Source organism: Mirounga leonina, unplaced genomic scaffold (genome assembly GCF_011800145.1).
Source record: "Mirounga leonina isolate KUSES-001 unplaced genomic scaffold, KU_Mleo_1.0 Mir_195, whole genome shotgun sequence".
Taxonomy (NCBI): domain Eukaryota; kingdom Metazoa; phylum Chordata; class Mammalia; order Carnivora; family Phocidae; genus Mirounga; species Mirounga leonina.
In genome coordinates, this window is record NW_023270490.1 from 12,667,416 (window position 1) to 12,685,546 (window position 18,131).

Sequence of the window (18,131 nt, forward strand, 5' to 3'; positions counted from 1 at the left end):
GCCGGCCGCCCACCTCCACCCCCACCACTTCTCGGACCAGTTTCCTCCCGCCTCCTCATCCACCCCGCCTCGGCCCCGCCCCACCTCCGCCCTCCCCTCTGCTCCCACCAACTCCTGGGTTTGGTCAAGTGTCCCGGCTTCTCTCAGGTCCTGCAAAAGGGACGGCTAAACCTTCCTTGCGGGTTTGTGGGGGAGGCCCAGGCTGTGGAGAAAGCCCGGGGCCGGAGCTGGGGTCAGCGGCCGGGTTGCACTGCTAGGGATGCGGAGGGCTCTCCTGCCGCTTTGGACTTTGCCCAGCAGGGGCGCTGTGACCGCGGGAGGTCCGCGGTCCGCACCGGCTGGGGGATTTGGACCCCGTGGGGGAGGGCCGGGCTCTCCCTGGGTCGAGGAGTCCAGAGGTCGGGGACACTCTCTCCTCTCGCGCCAGCCCATCTCAGGAAGTCACAGTGGTGGGTGTGGAGACAACCAGCGTTGGGGTGGGGGGCGGGTGTTGGCCTTTTCCTGGGGCCCCGCGGCTCGCTTGGGCAGGATCTTGGTGAGGATTCGCCTCTCTCCTCTTCCTGGCTGGCCCGTGGCTCCCCGTCCTCGGGGTCTCGCGCTTGCACGAGGACCCTCCCTCCCATCGGAGGTGGGGATGGGGCAGGGATATGTGCGCCGCTTGGCTGATCCAGATCTGACTTGGTTGCTGGGGCCAGGGGGCAGACGGGGCAAGGTCTCTTATTCTCGCGCCCCTCTGCTCCCATCCTCTCCCCTCCTGTTCCCTGTTCTGCTTCTCAGGCAGCTGCTCTTTGTTGCTTCTGCGCCGTGTTCACACACTCGTTTTCACCTCACACTGCCTGCACCTCAGGTGGGTGTTGAGAGTCTCAGCTCCTCTCCTCAGGAAGCTTGCAGGGGCAGGGCCGGTGCCGAGGCGGTAATTAGGGCTGCTACTGGTAGAGGAATGACCGCACTGCAGTGAGGAGACAGGACCCAGAATCTTCCAGGGAGAAACGTGGGTGTTAGGGTTTCAAAAAGGTCCCCAGCCCCTGCGTGTGCGCTGGGCTTAGTGACTTGCTCCTAATGAATAGAATGTGGCAAATGGCTTCCAAGACGGTCTTACATGGTGTGGAGGCTCCTCTTCCTTCTCCCTCTCCACCTGCTTGCCCTGTGGGACCAGCTGCCCCGGGGAGAGTCCACGTGGTGAGGACCTGAGGCCTCCTGCCACAGGCCACGTGCAGGGGCCTCCTTGGAAGCAGCACCTTCAGCTCCGGTCCCGCCTTCAGGTGACCGGAGCCTCCGCCGACCGCTGACTGTAACCTCAACAGAGTCCCCGAGCCAGAACCACTCCAAACCTGCTCCCAAATTCTTGACCCACAGGAGCTATGAAATAATAAATGTTTTAAGCCATTAGGTTTTGGGGAAATTTGTTATACAGCAATGGATTACAGTGTTGTCAGGGAAGAGAGCAGGGCAGAGGTGGTATTTGAATTGTTTCAGGCAGAGAGAGAAGAGCGGAGAGGGTTGTGGGTCTGAGCTCCAAGGACCCATGTGACTGGGGAAGCTGGAGTATATGAAAGGTGGCAGCCGTGCACCGTGGGGTGACCTCACGGGGTGGTGAATTGTGGGTGCTGCATGTCAGGTGGACACACTGCGCCATGGGGACTACAACCAGTCTGGGCCCCTGTGAGGGCATTGGGAGGTGCCAGTGACTCAGAATAGCACAGCTAGAGAACCAGGCATAGAACCAGCTGGGAGCCACGGGGCCACGGGTGGGGAGCCTGGCTGAGGCCCACCAGGGTAGTCATCAGGGACTTGACCCCCTCTTCCCCCCTCCTGGCAGAAAATGGTCTCTGAGCAGCCAGCACCTCAGTGTCCTAACCCTGCCCCCCGAGGTTCAGCATGGAGCTCCTGCTGGATGAATCTAGGCCCCAGCCCATACCCCAGGGAGAAGGGGGTCCAGATACCAGCCCATCCAAGTAACAGATGGCCTCTCTAGAGGGTGGGCGTGCAGAGGTCCTGGCAGGAGCACCCTGGGTCCTATGGCAGGATATGAGGGGGCCACAGGCGGCATGGGGGGCACAAAAGGGGCATGGGCCAAAGCATGGGGGGTCAAGAGAGGGCACACAGAGGGCACAGGCCTCCTGGTGAAATGCCACCCAAGTTTCAAGCGATGAGAGTGCATTCCGTGGCCTTATTTGAGGACTGAGTCTGTGGCTTTTGCAGTAACACTTGGCTTTCCTGCCCCAGGTGCTCACACTTTTATCATCTGTTAGTACTGTCTTGGGAGGAGCCAGCCTGACGTTCCCGGTTGTGGAATGCAGTGGTGGCCCTGGGATGAGATCACAGTTCGGCTTTCTTTTCCTCCAGATTACGGTGGTCAGGGAGGACGGGGAAGGAGCATCCAGGGAGGTTGTCCGTCTGTCTGTCTTTCAGCAGGTGAGTAGAGTCAGGATGTCTGTTGTGCCGAGAACTTTGGCCTGGGTCAGATCAGCAGGGTGGGGCAAGGGCCTGTATCCCTGCAGCTCCTCACCCAGGGGCTGTCCAGGAGGCAGCCATGGGAAGCGACGGGCTCATGGTCATCCCTGCAGGTGCGGTGGCCAGGCTTCGTGGGTCTTTCTCTCTGTGTGGAGAAGATAGCGATGGCATGTGAACAAGTGGGCCATCCCTCCGAAGCGACAGCACTTTTCCTAACAGACACACTGGGGCTCTGGTGGGAGGGGTGCCCAGGCCCCTGGGCTCCAGAAGCTGTTTCGGAAGCTCTCACAGGAAGGCATAGAGGAAGGGGTTGAGACAGGAGCTGGTGTAGCTGAGGCTGGTGATGACGTAGAAGATGCTGATGACCAGTGGTGTCTGGGGCAGGTCTGTGGTCAGGGCCACGATGGAGGCCAGGTGGAAGGGCGTCCAGCAGAGCAGGCCCACAGCCAGCATGGCCAGGACCAGGGTGGTCACCTTCCGCTTGGCCTTGCCCAGAGCTCTGGAGTGGAGTTGCAGGGCCCACAGGCGACGTAGCAGGTCCACATAGAGCACACAGAGGGTGCGCACGGGCACCACAAAGCCCAGGACCAGCAGGTAGATGCGGCTGGCCTTGAACCAGGCCCTCTCAGGCTGTGGGAAGCTCAGCCCGCAACTCGTGACCTGCAGCTCATTGCTGTAGACATCGGCAAAGGCGAAGAAGGGCAGCACCATGATGGTGACACTGATCCAGACACACAGGCTGGTGATCTCTGCCCCCCGGAGGGTCCGCCGGGGCACATGGCGGGACTGTGTGGTGGCCAGCACCACCAGGGAGCGGTCCACACTCATGGTGGCCAAGAAGTAGATGCTGGAGAAGATGTTGTAGGGGTCGACGGCCAGCACCGGTTTGCAGAGCAGCTCCCCGAAGGGCCAGCGCTGCAGCAGGTGCTCCGTGATGTTGACAGGCAGTACCAACGTGAAGAGACCGTTGGCAACGGCCAGGTTCAGGATGAACACGTTGGTCACTGTTGTCATTTTGGGCACCCTCAGGATCACATAGATGACAGCTGTGTTGCCTGTCAGCCCTACGGCACAGATCGCGGAGTACACTGCTGGCAGGAACTCATAGAGGGCTGGCAGGGGCTCATGGAGGGTGACGTTGTGCCTGGTGCCATTGTCCCAAGTGCGGTTGGCGCCCATTGCAGCCTGGAAGGGGGAGCCTCTGCTTTCAAGGGGATCCAGCCCCGCAGCCTGCATCCTGAGGTGGGACCCAGGGCCGGTGGGAGGTGCCTTGGGGTGGGGAGTCTGGCTAGGGGCCTCCTTGGGCTGGATTCTGAGAAAGAGACAAAGAGAAATTTGGGATCTGACTCTTAGCTCAGAACGGCAGTGGCCTCAAGTTCTCTGGCAGAGGCTGTGGCCATTTTGCCAGGGTTGAGGACACACGGGGTCTCTCTCCATCCTCCCCCGTCCTGCCCCACCTGTGCGCAATTTACCTGGGATCGAGGCAGTGCCTTTGCAAACACACCTCCCAGGCTCACCCCTGTCCCCTTCAAATCCAGGGGTCCTGAAGCCAGAGCCCTCCCAGTCATACCCTCTTCAGGGCCACCTGCGCTTCGCCCCACTGACCTGTCTGACAACACGTGGCCCCAAGTCGGTGGCCTTGGTGGGCGTGTGAAGGAGGTCAGTGCAGGCTGTGGCAGGGGTGGAGGAGGGAGGTGAGGCCCACTGACAGGCTCTCACCAGGCTCCCACTCGGCTCTTGACTGTCTTGGGGGGCTTTTAGGACCTGCCTGGTCAGCAGCCTCGGCGTGAGCTGGCTTCCTGGCAAGGTCTGCAGCCCGGTGACAGCGCTAAGGAGCAGCGCTAAGCTCCTACTGGTTGAGGCGGAGCTCGGGGAACAGTGTGGGCAGAAGCTGCGGCAGCCCCTGTCGTCACCCCAGGGTCGCTGCGGTGCTCACTCGCCTGGGTGGACTCTCCAGTGGGTGGCCCTCTGTGTGTGTGTGTGTGTGGGAGGGCATGCAGTGCAGGGGCCTCCAGCGGGCCCAGGTCTGTTGGGAGGCATGTCTGTGTGGTCTGTACTTTTGTCTGTGGGTCTCTGGACCTGGGCACCCTTATCTGTGTGTGAGGGGGCCTTGGCGGTCTCGTGCCAGACCCTCCGTGTCTGCATGTGTGCATGTGGCTTCTGTGGTAAACTCTGTACCTGTGTCCGGGGGGCTCTGCTAGGTCCCAGCTGCATGTGGTGATCTGGGGGGTCTGGATGTCTTTGTGGGGAAGCAGACTTTGTTGCCCACAGAAAACCCAACTTCTCTCTCTCTCTCTCTCTCTTTTTTTTTGGTTGAGAGAAGAACCCATACGTGTGCAAAAACTACACACGTGGTGGAAGTCTGTGGAGAGAAGGTGACTGGCTCTTGTCCAGCCCCTGGTCCCTCCGTGAGCTGCCCACTGCCACTAACCACTCTCAAAGACTTGTTCGATCCTAAAACCCAGACTGCTGCCCAGCGCCATCTCCGGCTGGTTCCTCAGCATGACTTCTGCGTTGAGCTCCGTATGTTTCCAGTCTGGGGAGACATGGCTGCCCACTGCCGGCAGGGTGTCCCCCACCCTCCCCACCTGCCTGCTTCCCTCACCAGACTTGCCGCTCCCGTGTCCCTACGGCCTGAGTCAGGACGGGAGCCTGGGCAGTTGGCCAAACACCCTGAAGCCCCCAGGTCTGGGGCCCATGTCTGGGGCACCAGCCTCCCCTCCCATGGGCCCAGAGGTGGGCACAGCAGGGTGTGGGGGCCTGCCAGCCTCAGCCAGGGGCTCCAGCTGTCCCTCCAGGGCTGGGCCTCCACCCGGCAGGGGACCCTCAAGGTAAGACGCACTTCACACCCTGGCAACTCCAAGGATCCTGGCCTCCAAATGGGCCTTCACTCAGCGTCATGCAGGAACATGCCAGCGTTTGTCTCTGCTGTGTGTAGGGCACCGCGGCTAGAATGTTCTCTGGAACAATTCACTGTCCCACACGAACACCCTCAGATTTCATAGATTTTTTAAAAGCCATATTTATTTATTTGAGAGCGAGAGCGAGAGCGAGCGCGAACGAGCGGGGTGTGGGTGGAGGCAGAGGGAGAGTCTTTTATGCAGACTCCGCGCTGAGTGTGGGGCCTTCGCAGGGCTCGATCTCACGACCCCGATTTCATGACCCTGAGATCGTGACCTGAGCTGAAACCAAGAGTTGGACACTCAACCGGCTGTGCCACCCGGGGCCCCGATTTCACAGAGTTGAATGAGGAGGTTCTCTTTGAGACGTCGGGGAGGCTGTCCCCCTTGCTTCTGTGAACCAGCCTGGGCCTGCGTCCCCTGGGTAGGAGGGGCGGCCCTTTGGTCCGGGCAGGACAGGCTTGGAGCATGAGTATGCTCCAGGTTGAGAACCAGCAAGGCCGGGGGCTGGAAGTCAGGAAGTGTGAGGAGAAGCCATGTGGGGGCTCTGTCCTACAATCGGGCTGGACTTGGTGATCTGGGGGTACTTGTGTGGGGGGCTGTGGTGCTGGGTTAGCTCACCGTCCCTGAACACCAGAGACAGGATGGAGAGGAGTTTGGGAGCCCCACTCCCCTAGCCGTGCGGCCTGTGTGTGGGCTGTGCAGAGGCTGACCACTCTGGGCCTGGATGTGGGCCTTCCCCGGGAGGGCTGCTGGGGGTCCCCATCCCCTGCTCACCTTGGGAGGGGCCCCGGGCTCTGTCTGCCCTCTGGCCAGCATGTAACTGATTGGTGTCCTGTCTTGCCCTGAGCACAAGTCCTGGGGTGGGGGTTCTTCACAGCGAGGCTGCCCTTGAGGGGACCCTTGTAGCAAGATACCAAATACCACCCCAAACTTTCTCTGGAGCTGGTAATTCCAGGCAGGTCTTTTCTCAAGCCCTCGGGAAGGGAACAGCCCAGTATCAGAAGAAACCCCAAGAATCCTCCTGGGGTTTCCCCCTATGCTTCTGGCTCCCTCTGAAGCAAACCTGAGTCTGGGTTTCACCCCACCAGTGTCTGGCTGGGTCTGGGACTCTGAGCCCCTCCCAGGCCTGCTCTCTGCTCTCCTGAGTCTGTCCTGGGGGCCGGCCCGGCTGCCCACTCAGCCTATCACATCTGAAGTGGATGGGGGTGGCAGATGGGAGGGTGGGGTCCCAGGGGCAGCAGGGGCTGGGGGGAAATGGGGGCACCGGCTGTGGGTGCTCAGGACCCCAGGGAGCCAGCTCCAGCTTTGTAGGTGCAGTGACACCCAGATGCCTCTTCCCAGCCTCAGAAGCCCCTCATCCATGGCCCCACTGCAACAGCATGACCCAAGGGCCGCATGGCCCAGCCCTTACCCCCTCAGCCCTTCGTTCTGCCTGGTGGGCTGGGCATCACGTGAGTGTCACTTTGTGGAAATGGTTTCCATTTTCAGAACCGAGTCAGGCGAGGCCTGTGGAGAGGAGCCGTGGAAGGGTGTGTGTGTGATGTTGTGTGTTGGTGAGCATGGATTTGTGCACGGCTGTGTGCAGCTGTTCACGTGTTGGGAGGAAGCAGATCCAAAGAGCCCAGGGGAGCTCTGCCCCCACCAGTGTTGTGGGGAGTGAGTGTCAGGACCCTGAGACACTGTAGAAACGAGCAAGCTCAGTCGGGACACTTTCTTTTTTTTTAAAGATTTATTTACTTATTTGAGAGACAGAGCTGGAGCGGAGGGGTGGGGGATGGGGGAGAGGCAGAGGCGAGGGGGAGGGGCAAGCAGACTCCCCGCTGAGTGTGGGGCTCCGCCAGGCCCCTCTTCGTGATAGCTTTATTCTCACTGTCATTTCCGTTGGGTGTGGCAGTCACCTTCCACCGGCCCTGACTAGACCGGGCTACTTGGGTCTTCGCACACTTACATCACACGCACTCACACCCACGGGGCTTACCTGTGTGCCATCTCAGCTCCTTGCAGGTGGGTCTGGTGGGTGGGGGCGGGGCTTTGCCCTGCAGGCTAGAGTCCAGGCCTGTCTGCTCTCCTGCTGTCCCCCTCACTGGCCCAGCAGGAACAGGGACAGCCTGTGGCTTGCAGCCCTGCAGGTGAAGTGCTCCTCAGAGTGCCTGGGCCTCAGCCGTCTCTCAGCAGGTACCAGAAGCTTAGTTCACTGGAAAAAGACAAATGATTCGGGGCCCATTTCCCTGCGATGGGAACCAGGTTCTCCCACTTCTCCAGGGAGGCAGAGAGAGCTCTGTATTTATTAAACAGAGGGGGGCTCCTCCCCTTCAGGACTCCCTTCCTGCCACTGGGCGCCCAGCTGCCTCCCCCTCCCCCAACAGTGGGCACTGAGCTGTGCCCAGGGGCACGTCGTGGCTTGGGGGTTCCTGTGCCAGGCTGTGAGGGAGGCCTCTGGCTCAGGGAAGGTGGGAAAGTCCTCGGGGCAGCCAGACTGAGGTCCTACAAGGGCTTTTGCTCAGTCAACTCTCAAATACCCCAACTCTAGGCTCAGAGTCAGTGTCTGCTCCACAAAAGAAGACAGCAGTGAACAAAGAAGAGAAACCTCCTGCTCTCACAGGGCCGACCCTGTAGTGGGGAAGCATCAGTACAGTGTAAGCTGTGGTCAAGGACAAGGCACGCTATGGGGAAGCACAGCTGAGGGGCCTTGCAAGTGTGTGTGTGGAGGGCAGAGGGTCACGGGGGAGGGAGAGGCCTTCGGGGAGGAAGGAGCCAGGGGCTTCGTCTGCCCTACTGGGGCTACTGGCTCTTGTTTGTGTGGAAGTTTTGAGGAGGGGAGGACGGTCCTGCCAGGTCCCCGGGTGGAGAGGGTCTGTGAGGTGAGGGGGTGGAGAAGGCCAAGGAGGCTGGGGGAGGGTCCTTTGCAGGAGCCCTGTCTTGGGGGTCTTTGGGGCAGTCAGGTCAGAGGACAGGATAACATCCAGAGTCCATCGAGCTGTGGGCAGCACCAACCCCGCCTGAGGTCTTTGGGAAGCAGGGTTTGGGGCAGCCTGGGCCGCGGCTTGAGGCTGGTTGCTCACAGCCTGCCCGGGCTCCGGCACCTGCCCCCCCCAGACACAGGCGGAGAAACACCCAAGCAGGAAGGAGGCCTGATGGCTTCCCAAGGCAGCCCAGGTCCTTCTCAGCCTGGGAGGGTCATTGAGGTCCACTACCAGAGAGCTTACTTCTTCCTGTCCCCCAGAAACTCCGATCAGGAGGGATGGGGGGACTCAAGTGGAGATGGAGCCGCAGATGTGGGTGGCAGCGTCCCCTCCTTCCTGAGACAGGCCCTGCTGGGTAGGACCCGGGGGCCTGTCCCAAGTTTGGGGGTGGTCTCCTGGGTGGTCTTGGTGCACTTGGTGAGAGGGGTGGAGGGGTGTCTCCTCCCGTCCTCCAGCAGAGTTCCTATGGTCACTCTGAGAGCATGGGCAGGGCAGAGAGGGAGGGCGCAGGCGCTGACGTGTCCCGAGCGGGAGGGGTCACAGGCATATCTGTGTATGTAAATATGCATGTTGGGGGTGGGAGAGTGTGGATGTATCTTGACACCCTCCACCTGGGCCTGGAGTGGCCCAGCAGCCTGGGCCAGAGATGGACCCAGGAACGAGCCACCTGTCAGCAGGTTTATGCCAAAGCTCAGTGGGCAGGCAAGGTTGAGTCAGGTTCACATCAGCTCCCGCAGAGCCATGATTCAGACCCGAAGGCCAGGCCAAGGGAAGACTCTAGAGATGGACAGTCCTTGGGCCTCCATGTGGGGCTCATGCCACACAGCTCAGCTTGGTTCTGGTCCCAGGGAGTGTGGGCAGCCGGCCGTTTCCACAAGTGGGGCTGGGTATAGGATGCTCCACAGGCCAGACCTGTTGACCTTGGACCAGGCTCTCTGTCTGTGAGTTGATGATGCAGGGGTGAGACGGTTGGAGGAGTAAGGCCAGGGTGAAGTGGCCCTCCCATCTCCTGGAGCCTCCCCAACTCCTAGGCAGGGAGGACGAGACCGAGCTGGCACCTAGTAGGGCCAGTCCTGCTGGGCAAGGTTGCTCATTCCCTTACCCCTACCCACATGCCTGGCACCAACCGCAAGCTCAGAGGATGGAGCCTGGCCTGAGCCTGCTGCAGAAGCTTTGCGGACCCTGCGGCCCTGTACCAAGCATATCACACACACCCTCCCACAGTACACAGATCTCATCACAACGGTCTCTCCACCCCCACCCCCCAGGGTTCACACAAACTCCTGGTCAATTCCAGGCCCCGCTTGCTGTCTTTAGAGCCAGATGGTGGGGTGGGGCTGTCTGGGATGGTCACTGAGGCTGGGCACTGGTGAGGGGCCCTCTCTGGCTGAAGGACCGTCAGTGATGGGGCAAGGTGGCCAGGGCAGTCATGGGGCCCCCAGGTCACATGCTTGGTGCCCACATTCTCGCTGCACAGGTGAACACACGTGTGCATCCTGCCCTGTGTCCACAGCATCTTGCTCACCCTTGCTCATGTGCAGTCACCTGGAGACACTTCCGTGCCCCACGTTGGGTCTGCACGTGGTACATGTCGCTGCTCCTGAGTCTCCTCTGTGCGTCTGGGGGAACCTTTCCCAGGGGCTCTACCCCCACCCTCACCTTCTCTTCAGCCTCTGTGGCCAGTGACCACGGTCCTGCTGTGGAGGAAACCAGCAGGCCAGGTGTCAGCACGGCTCTGATGCAGGGGGCTGGTTTGGATGCTGGAGGGGGGTTTGAGGAGGGGCTGTGCCTGGGTCTGGGGGAAGCAGTCCAGAGTCAGGGGGAGTGTGGGGAAGGAGGCAGGGCTCAGCTGGGGGCTGTTGGAGCTGGCTCCGGCCTCCCCTCCAAATCCTTGTCCTCTGTGCAGGCCCTGGTGTTTTGGTCCACAAGTTGTGTTGGCTGCTGAAGGAAGGGGGCCTCCAGGAGTGGAGAGAGGCACCTCAGCCTGGTGACTCCACCCATGGCCCTGCCCCACACTGGGCCTCCTGCTGATGGGGCTGCCCTGGACTCCACTCACACTTTGGCTCACTGGTACCTCTGCTGGTCCGAGTAACAGACATTGACATTGGCCTGTGCATGCACCAGGTCCTAGACTTAGTGCTGGGGGCCCGATTAGGCTGCGACCTAGGTGGGCTGGGCTAGTGCCTCTGTCTAGGGCTTATGGGAGGGGCCTTTTGCTACTGCCTTGGCAGTGGTCAGGAGAATGGGCTGAGGCGGGGAACCCCCAGACCCAGCTGAAGATGGAGCAGAGCCAGGCCAGCCTGGGGATGGGAGATGGAGGAGATGAGGGGCCCAGGGGCCCAGTGTCATAGCAAAAGCTTCCGGGTCTATCTTCAGGGTGGCCTCCTGCCCTGATCAGGGTTCCCTTCTTGTACGCAGAGTCCCTCCAAGTGCTTCACTGGGGCTCCTTCTCTGTCTTGTCCCTGGACTTGTGTCTCCAGGGCTGTGTCTAGAGCCCAGGCCTGGGTGTCCTTCCTTACCTGGCCTCTTCTTGAAGCTCCAGGAGCTGCCAGGTCTTGGAGGACGCTGTGTGCCCCACACCTGCCCTGGGTGAGTCAGCAAGGGCCCAGCTCCTACCCACCTATAGGCTCTCTAGTGGCCATGACAGCCCTGTCCAGACAGGTCATACCTGGTGTCCACTTCGGCTGTGCTCTCTCAAGAGCCCCGTGCCCCCCCACCTGTGACCCTGTGGCCTTCAACATCCCATTTGTGGGATGGAGGGTGACCCGCTGTCCCGGTTTACTTGGGCCTCTCTGGGTTTTAGAGCTGGACCTCCGAACTCCAGGAAACCCCTTGGCCCTGGACAGACCATTTATCCGCGGGGCCCGTCAGGGTACTTATGAGAGGGTACTTCCCCTGGAGGGAAGGCCACCTGGTGTAGCCCATGGGGACAAGGCCTGGGCTCCGCCAGAAGATGACTTTGTGTCCCCCACCTCCACATAGGGCCCAGGCACCTTTCCTAATTCCCTTGACCCGCCTCCTTCTGCTTTATCTGAATGCCCACTGTGGGCCAGGTAACACCACTGGTGTTTTCTTGGCCCACAATGACCCAGGACGCAGTACCACCCCTAGCCCACTCTGGAGGTGAAAACAGGAGGCTCTGGCGGGGCTTCTCCAGCATGAGCTTGCAATCCTAGTGCGACAGGACATGTTTAGCTTCCAAAGGAGCTGCTTCTGTCAGCATCACCCACAGGAGGGTACTTGGGGGCTGGCCCTGGTATCGACCACCCACCGGCTGCTCCCTGGAAGCTGGAAACTCGGGGCCCCTGCTCCTTCCCAGGGGTAGGGAAGTGTGGCTGTGAGCAGAGCTCATGCTCTCACTGAGGAGACCCTCAGAGCTGGTGGCTCAGGCCATGCAGGTGGGTCCTGCCCGAGGCCTCTGTCCACACCCCCAGGCAGTGGTCTGGAGTGCGGGTCTAGAGCCAGCTGTCCTTGCTGTGTGACCCAGGGTGAGGTGCTCAACCTCTCTGAACCTCCATTTCCTCATTTGTCAAACTGGGATCATAATTTTCCTGCCTTAGAGTGTGGAGGGGATTAGGCTGAGATAGTGCCGGCCGATGACTCTGCTCACTGCCTGTACAAGCTGGACCCAGTGCCTGTTGATGCTGGAAGAAGTCTGCATTCCTACCTGCCCATGCTGCTCTGGAGCCGGTCTGGGGTTTCAGCCTTGGGCTTGGGCAGCTCAGATGAACACTGGGAGCCCATGGTGACCTCACATCGACCGTGAGTGGGACAGGAGGCTGCTAAGGGGCCATGAGCTGCAAGATTCAGGGGAACAGGGCTTCCTGGAGGTGGGTGTGGTGGGGGGATCATCAGCTTGTGTAAGGAACTGGGAAACCAGGAGGCTAGCTACTGGCCCAAAGCACCTTGAAGGCCCCGTCTCCCAAGAGGCCTTCTCAGATTGGTTCTGTCCAACCTCAAGAGGGGCAGCTATTTTCCCCAAGTCTGGGGTCAAGGGCAGGATCCCCTCTATGTCCCAGGCCAAGTGGGTTCTGCGCAATGCAGCCCAACCCTGACACCCAGTGGCCAGTTATGAGCACTGCTGCAGAGAAGACAGGACCGCTGGAACCCCGACAAGCCCGAAAGAGGCCCCAGGGGTGGGACCCCAGACTTGGTGACAGGACTGCATGTGGCTCATCCAACACATCTGTGAGCTTCCGTGTGAGGGGCATGTTCCTGAAGATTCAGAGACACATGGGTCTCACCCCCAAGTAGTTCCATTCTGGGGTTGATCTTTTCATGCTAGTGGCTCATCTTTCCTGGGCCAACATTGATGGGGTCATGGCAGGTTTCCGAGAGAGGCTGTGTCTTAGCTGTTCTTCTAGGGGTGAGTAGCGGTACCTGGGGAGGGTGGAGGAACATGAGAGGGAGCAAACAAGACTGGAGATGGGGAGGGTTGAGGCTGAGGGCAGGCGGGGCTGCAGTGAGAACATCAATGGGTCTCTGTGGGCACTGGGGGCTGCAGATAGTTTTGTGTCCACATTTGTGTTTCAAAGCAATCATTCTGGCTGCTGGATGGAAGGTGGATGTGAGGGTTGAGGGTGGCAGTATGTGGCCAGCCTCTGAGACTCCAGGCTGGTGGGGGAGTGGGCCTGGGGGCAGACAGGGCCTGGGGGCAGGCTGCCTTGGAGTGGAACTGTGGGTCCCAGCGCCCTTGAAGACAGAAAGGTGGTGACATCTGATGTTGGGAGACCTGGGCTGGAGCCTCAGCTGCCAGCTGACCTAGGGATGGAACAGGTGCAGAGGGGTCCATGGCGAGGGGCTTACCTGGTCTCAGCTGCCTGGAGAGGTCTCAATGAAGTCCCTGCCCGATGCTTCAGTCGGCTTTCTTTCCAGCTGGGCAGGGGCAGTGCAGAGCTCTGGCGGCAACATTGGTGGCCAAATCTTACATCTCCAGAGAGCAGAGAAGTGGGTCCAGGGGGTATTTTGAGGGTGGGGAGGTGTCTGGGCAGTGGAAGCTTCCCTGGAGCCCAGAGGGACAATAGATGAGGCAGGGGCCTAGGGGCCTGAGCAGGGACTTAGCAGCTTGAAAGGCTCCAGAGGTGTCCAGAGGGGCTTTGGGGACTTGGTGTTTCTTTTCTTTTCCCTTTTTAAAGACGATTTATTTATTTATTTGAGAGAGGGGAGGGGAGAGTGCATGTGAGAGGGGGAAGGGGCAGAGGGAGAGAGCGGATCCTTAGGCAGGCTCAGCACTGAGTGCCCGACCAGATGTGGACCTTGACATGGGGTTGATCTCAGGACCCTGAGCCAAAACCAAGAGTCGGACGCTTAACCGACTGAGCCACCTGGGGTCCCTGGGGACTTGACATTTCTGTGTGATCTGTGTGAACGTGTCATCCCTACCCTGGTGTGGAGCTTCTGTGATGGGCAAGAGAATATGCATGTGTATACGTGGTGTTGTGAGCACATGTGTAAACTGTGTGTTGTGCATGCACGCGTGTGGTGTTTATGCACAGCGTGTTGTGTATGCACATATGTGAGGTGTCTGGGAGTTCTCCTTTCTGCCTCTGCTAATTTCTTCAGTCCTTCTCTACTTGGCAACCAGACTGATTTTTCTAAAATCCAGTAGGATTATGTCCTTTCTCTTTAAAATCCTTTAAAAACTACTCATTAAAATATTTATCAGTGAAATGATGTGATCATATTTGGGATTTGCTTCAAGATAATCTTGTGAGTGTGGACATAGAATAAACAAAATGGGAGAGGTCTGGAACTGATCTTTGTTAGAGCTCAGTGACAAGCATGGACAATCCTTGTGTTCTTCTCTTTACTTCGGTGTATGCATGAAATTTTGTCAGGATAAACTGTAAGTCAAAAGACTTTGAGGGGCGCCTGGGTGGCTCAGTCGTTAAGCGTCTGCCTTTGGCTCAGGTCATGATCCCAGGGTCCTGGGATCGAGCCCTGCATCGGGCTCCCTGCTCAGTGGGGAGTCTGCTTCTCCCTCTCCCTCTCCCCCTACTTGTGTTCCCTCTCTCGCTGTGTCTTTCTCTGTCAAATAAATAAATAAAATTAAAAAAAAAAAAAAGACTTTGCAATGTCAAAAAAATTACTGGGTGTCCTGTTGGCTCTCCCTTCCAGATTTTCTGTCTTTCATTATCTTTGAACTATCTTATAGCTCTATAATTGCAGAAAATTGATAGTAAAGCAAACGTTTCTTGTTCATTGAAATGCAAATTAATTTTGTCTGGTGGAAAGCAGCTGATGATTGCTCTTTGGTAGTGACCAGTGGTGCATCCTCTTACTACAATTCATTGATTGCCTATATATATGTTTGTGGTTTGGATTTTCCTTTGAAGTGGGTTGTAACATTTTATTGGTTTCTTCATCAATGAGTGTTGTGGGTTGTGTCCCTTAAAAAGATAATGTTGAAGTCTTAATGCCCAGCACCTGTGAATGTGACCTTATTTGAAAGTCAGGTCTTTGCAGATGTGATTAGTTAAGGTGAGGACATACGGGAGTCAAATCCTTATTGGAAGAGGGAAATTTGCCCCCAAACACAGAAGATACAGCAAGAGTGCCAAGTGGCGCACGATGGAGGCGGAGATTGGTCTATGAGCCGAGGAACCCTGGAGGCCCCAGAAGCTGTAAGGAGTAAGAAAGTGTGCTCGGGTAGAGGCTTTGGAGAGAGCGTGGACTTGCTGACGCTTTGGTTTTGGAGTTCTGCCTCCCAGAGCTGTGAGAGAGTGAAGTTCTGTTGCCTGAAGTACCCTGTGCATGCCCACCCCTCCCAGTCTGCGGCAGTACTTCCATGCTGCTCGCTCTCCCCGGGAGCTCCAAATGGAGGGGTCAGGCTTCCAGGAAATGAGGTGGGTGGAGGGGAGGTCATGGAGACGAGTTTGTCCTTTCTCCTCAAGGCGGTGGGAGGCGTCTGGGGAAAAAAGGACAAAAGACAAAAACCAAATCATTCTAAAGACGTTAAAGAATAAACTTTTCCAGGTAAGATCATGATCCTCACGTCCAAGATTTTGTTTTCTTTTCTTTTTAAAAAAGATTTCATTTATTTATCAGAGAGAAACAGAGACAGAGAGCACAAGCAGGGGGAGGGGCAGAGGGAGAAGCAGGCTCCCCGCTGAGCAAGGAGCCCAATGCCGGGCTTGATCCCAGGACCCTGGGACCATGACCTGAGCCAAAGGCAGACGCTTGACCAGCTGGGCCACCCAGGCGCCCCATTTGTCTCATTTTCATGCGTTCTCGCTCCTGGGGCGGAGAACAGGGTGTGCAGCTCTGCAGGCTGCTTGCTTCTGCAGATGATGCTGGCAGAGGCCAGCCCACGGGAGGGCAGGAGTCGTGTGTTGAAGGTGGAGCATCAGTATGTCTGTCCTGGCTCGCTGACACTTCATCAATCAGTCCACAAATGACAGTGAGAGTGGCTCTGGCCCTCGTGGCTCCAGATGTGTTTGTAGACACCAGGTGGATGCACCCTGGGACCCATGCCCTGGAGGGTGAGCTGCGGGTGCACCGCAGTGTAGACTCACTGGGGGTGGATACACTCCACTCTGTGCACTGCAAGATGGACGTACTGGGTGTAGTGCAGGGAGGACCCTCTGCAGTGTGGACATGCTGGCTGCGGTGTAGACTCTGCCGTACGGAAGCAGGCCTCGGAGTGGACGGTGTGGGCCGTCTATGGACGCTGCTGTTCTGCGGCATCTGGCTGGGCCAGGAGGCAGGGTGAGGATGGCTGCTGGGGCTGTGGCTGGGCTGCCCATCCGATGAGGCTGAAACTCAACCCTGAGCCCGGGTCAGTGTGCCCTGGTGGGGGTCGTGTCCTCTCTGACATCCTGCGGGAACCGTTGTCACTCACTATCTGTCCTCGTGGCCCCTCGGCCTGAGCTCTGTCTGTCCCAATGGAGCACTGGGGGCCGCAGGGGGGTGTCAGGCCACGTTTCTCCCTGGGGTCATTGGGTCATTGGTCTTGGTCCACAGCCATGTTGGAAGGGGTCCCTGACGCTTGCTTCAATAGCTTCTGTGCACCGCACCCCACTGCCTAGGCAGGTCAGGGCGGGCCTGGCACCCGGGTTTTCTTTACTTTTATTTTTTAAGAGATTTTATTTATTTATTTGAGAGAGAAAGAGAGAGCACGGTAGGGTGGAGGGGCAGAGGGAGAAGGAGAAGCAGGCCCCTAGGATCATGACCTGAGCTGAAGGCAGATGCTTCACTGACTGAGCCACCCAGGTGCCCCTCTTTCTTTATTTCTTTATTTTTAACTGAAGCCTGACAAACACACTGATGCATTCAGATCCAATGTGTGCCCCTGTGGGCCTTCAGAGAGAGCCCTGGATCACACAGAATGTGGCCCCAGAGCAACCCACCCCAGGTTTAATAGGGCCCCCAGCCTGTGTCTCCTCCATCACCTGCCAGAGGGTGGCAGAGTCTCCTCATGTTTGCCCACCCGGACAGCTTCCAGGGATTCTTGGGGGAGGAACCCGTCTCTGGGATGCTGGGAATGGCAGAAGCTCCCATTGGACTCTCAGAGGGGCTGGCATCAAAAGGAGGGGGCGACTGTTGCCGTAGTACCTGATCTCCCAACACTCAGAGTCACTTGAGGGGGTCCCCAACCCCAGGCCCCAGGGCCAGAACCTCTGGGATCGGCTACAGGATTGGGAATCTAAAAAAGCATATATAAATATTTTAATACATTCTTCTTCCTTTTTGGAGGAGGGGAATAAGTTATACATGCAGATGGTTCAAACAAAAAAATGCACAAGGGAGGGACACAGTAAGGAAGAACCCTCTGTCCCCTGTTTCTCAGCCACAGAGAGTGATCTGTTCTGCCATCAGTCTCTCACGGGCCCTTCAGGGCAGATCTGTGCTCCACACAACACACACACACACACACACACGCGCGCGTGAGCACTCCCATGGAGCCTGTCCGCGTGGCCCGGTGTCTGCGAGAAGCGCCACATGGTCCATGGAGCTGCCTAGGCATTGTGGATGGATAGTCAGGCTGTTTCTGATCTTTTCCTCATGGACAGCGGTGCCAGTGCTGTCTTGTCTTGGGCTGGGTTCCTGGAAGTACTGGGCAAGAGCGTGCAATTATAACTTTGGAAGAGCTGTTGTCAAGCTGCCCTCCTCAGAGCTGGCCCTAGACCCCGGCCCTGCAGCACTGTGAGGTGTCCCGCCCGCACTCTCCCCGCACGTCTGCGCTAAGAAGCCCTTGAATCTTGGCCAGTCTAAGGGGTTTGAAAGAGAAGCCCCGTGGTTAGAGATCACGTTTCTCCCCTAGCAGTCAAGTTGAACAACTTTTTATATGTTTAAAAATTATAATTTCTCCTTCTATAAATTATTTAATCCTTGGCCCATTTTTTTATTGCGTTGTTGGACTTTGTCTTATGGATTTGTACAGCCTTTTTGCACAGTAAGGCTTTATCCCTAAGTACTTGCAAATATTTTTCTTCATTTGTCATTTGACTTTTGTCTTTGTTTATAGTAGTTTTGCCTTATAGAAATATTTTTACTACGTGAAGTAGTAAAATTTTTTATAATTTGGGCTTTGTGAGCTCAAAATATTCTTCTTATGTTTTCCTCTAGTACTTCTATGGTTATATTTAAATATCTGTATCTTTGGTCCATTTAGGATTTATTTTGGTATAAAATCCAAGTTAGAGATCTGTGTCAATTAGGGTCCAGGTAGAAGACACATGTCACATCCAGCTGGGAAACTGAGGAGAGCTGAATAAGGGGATTAAGGTGTGGGCAGAGGGACTACCCGGAGTAAAGTGGGGTCTACCCTTAATCCCAGAGGGCCCAGAGAAGGCCGCCCTACAGGAGCTGA

At 57.7% G+C, this 18,131-nt stretch overlaps 1 protein-coding gene across 1 annotated transcript; it reads right to left on the bottom strand.

Annotated features, from left to right (window-relative positions):
• Positions 1-2,739: 2,739 nt before the first annotated feature.
• On the bottom strand, positions 2,740-3,690 carry NPBWR2 (neuropeptides B and W receptor 2). Its single transcript, XM_035025657.1, has one exon. The coding sequence runs from the start codon at positions 3,688-3,690 to the stop codon at positions 2,740-2,742; it is 951 nt and encodes a 316-aa protein (XP_034881548.1).
• Positions 3,691-18,131: the final 14,441 nt, after the last annotated feature.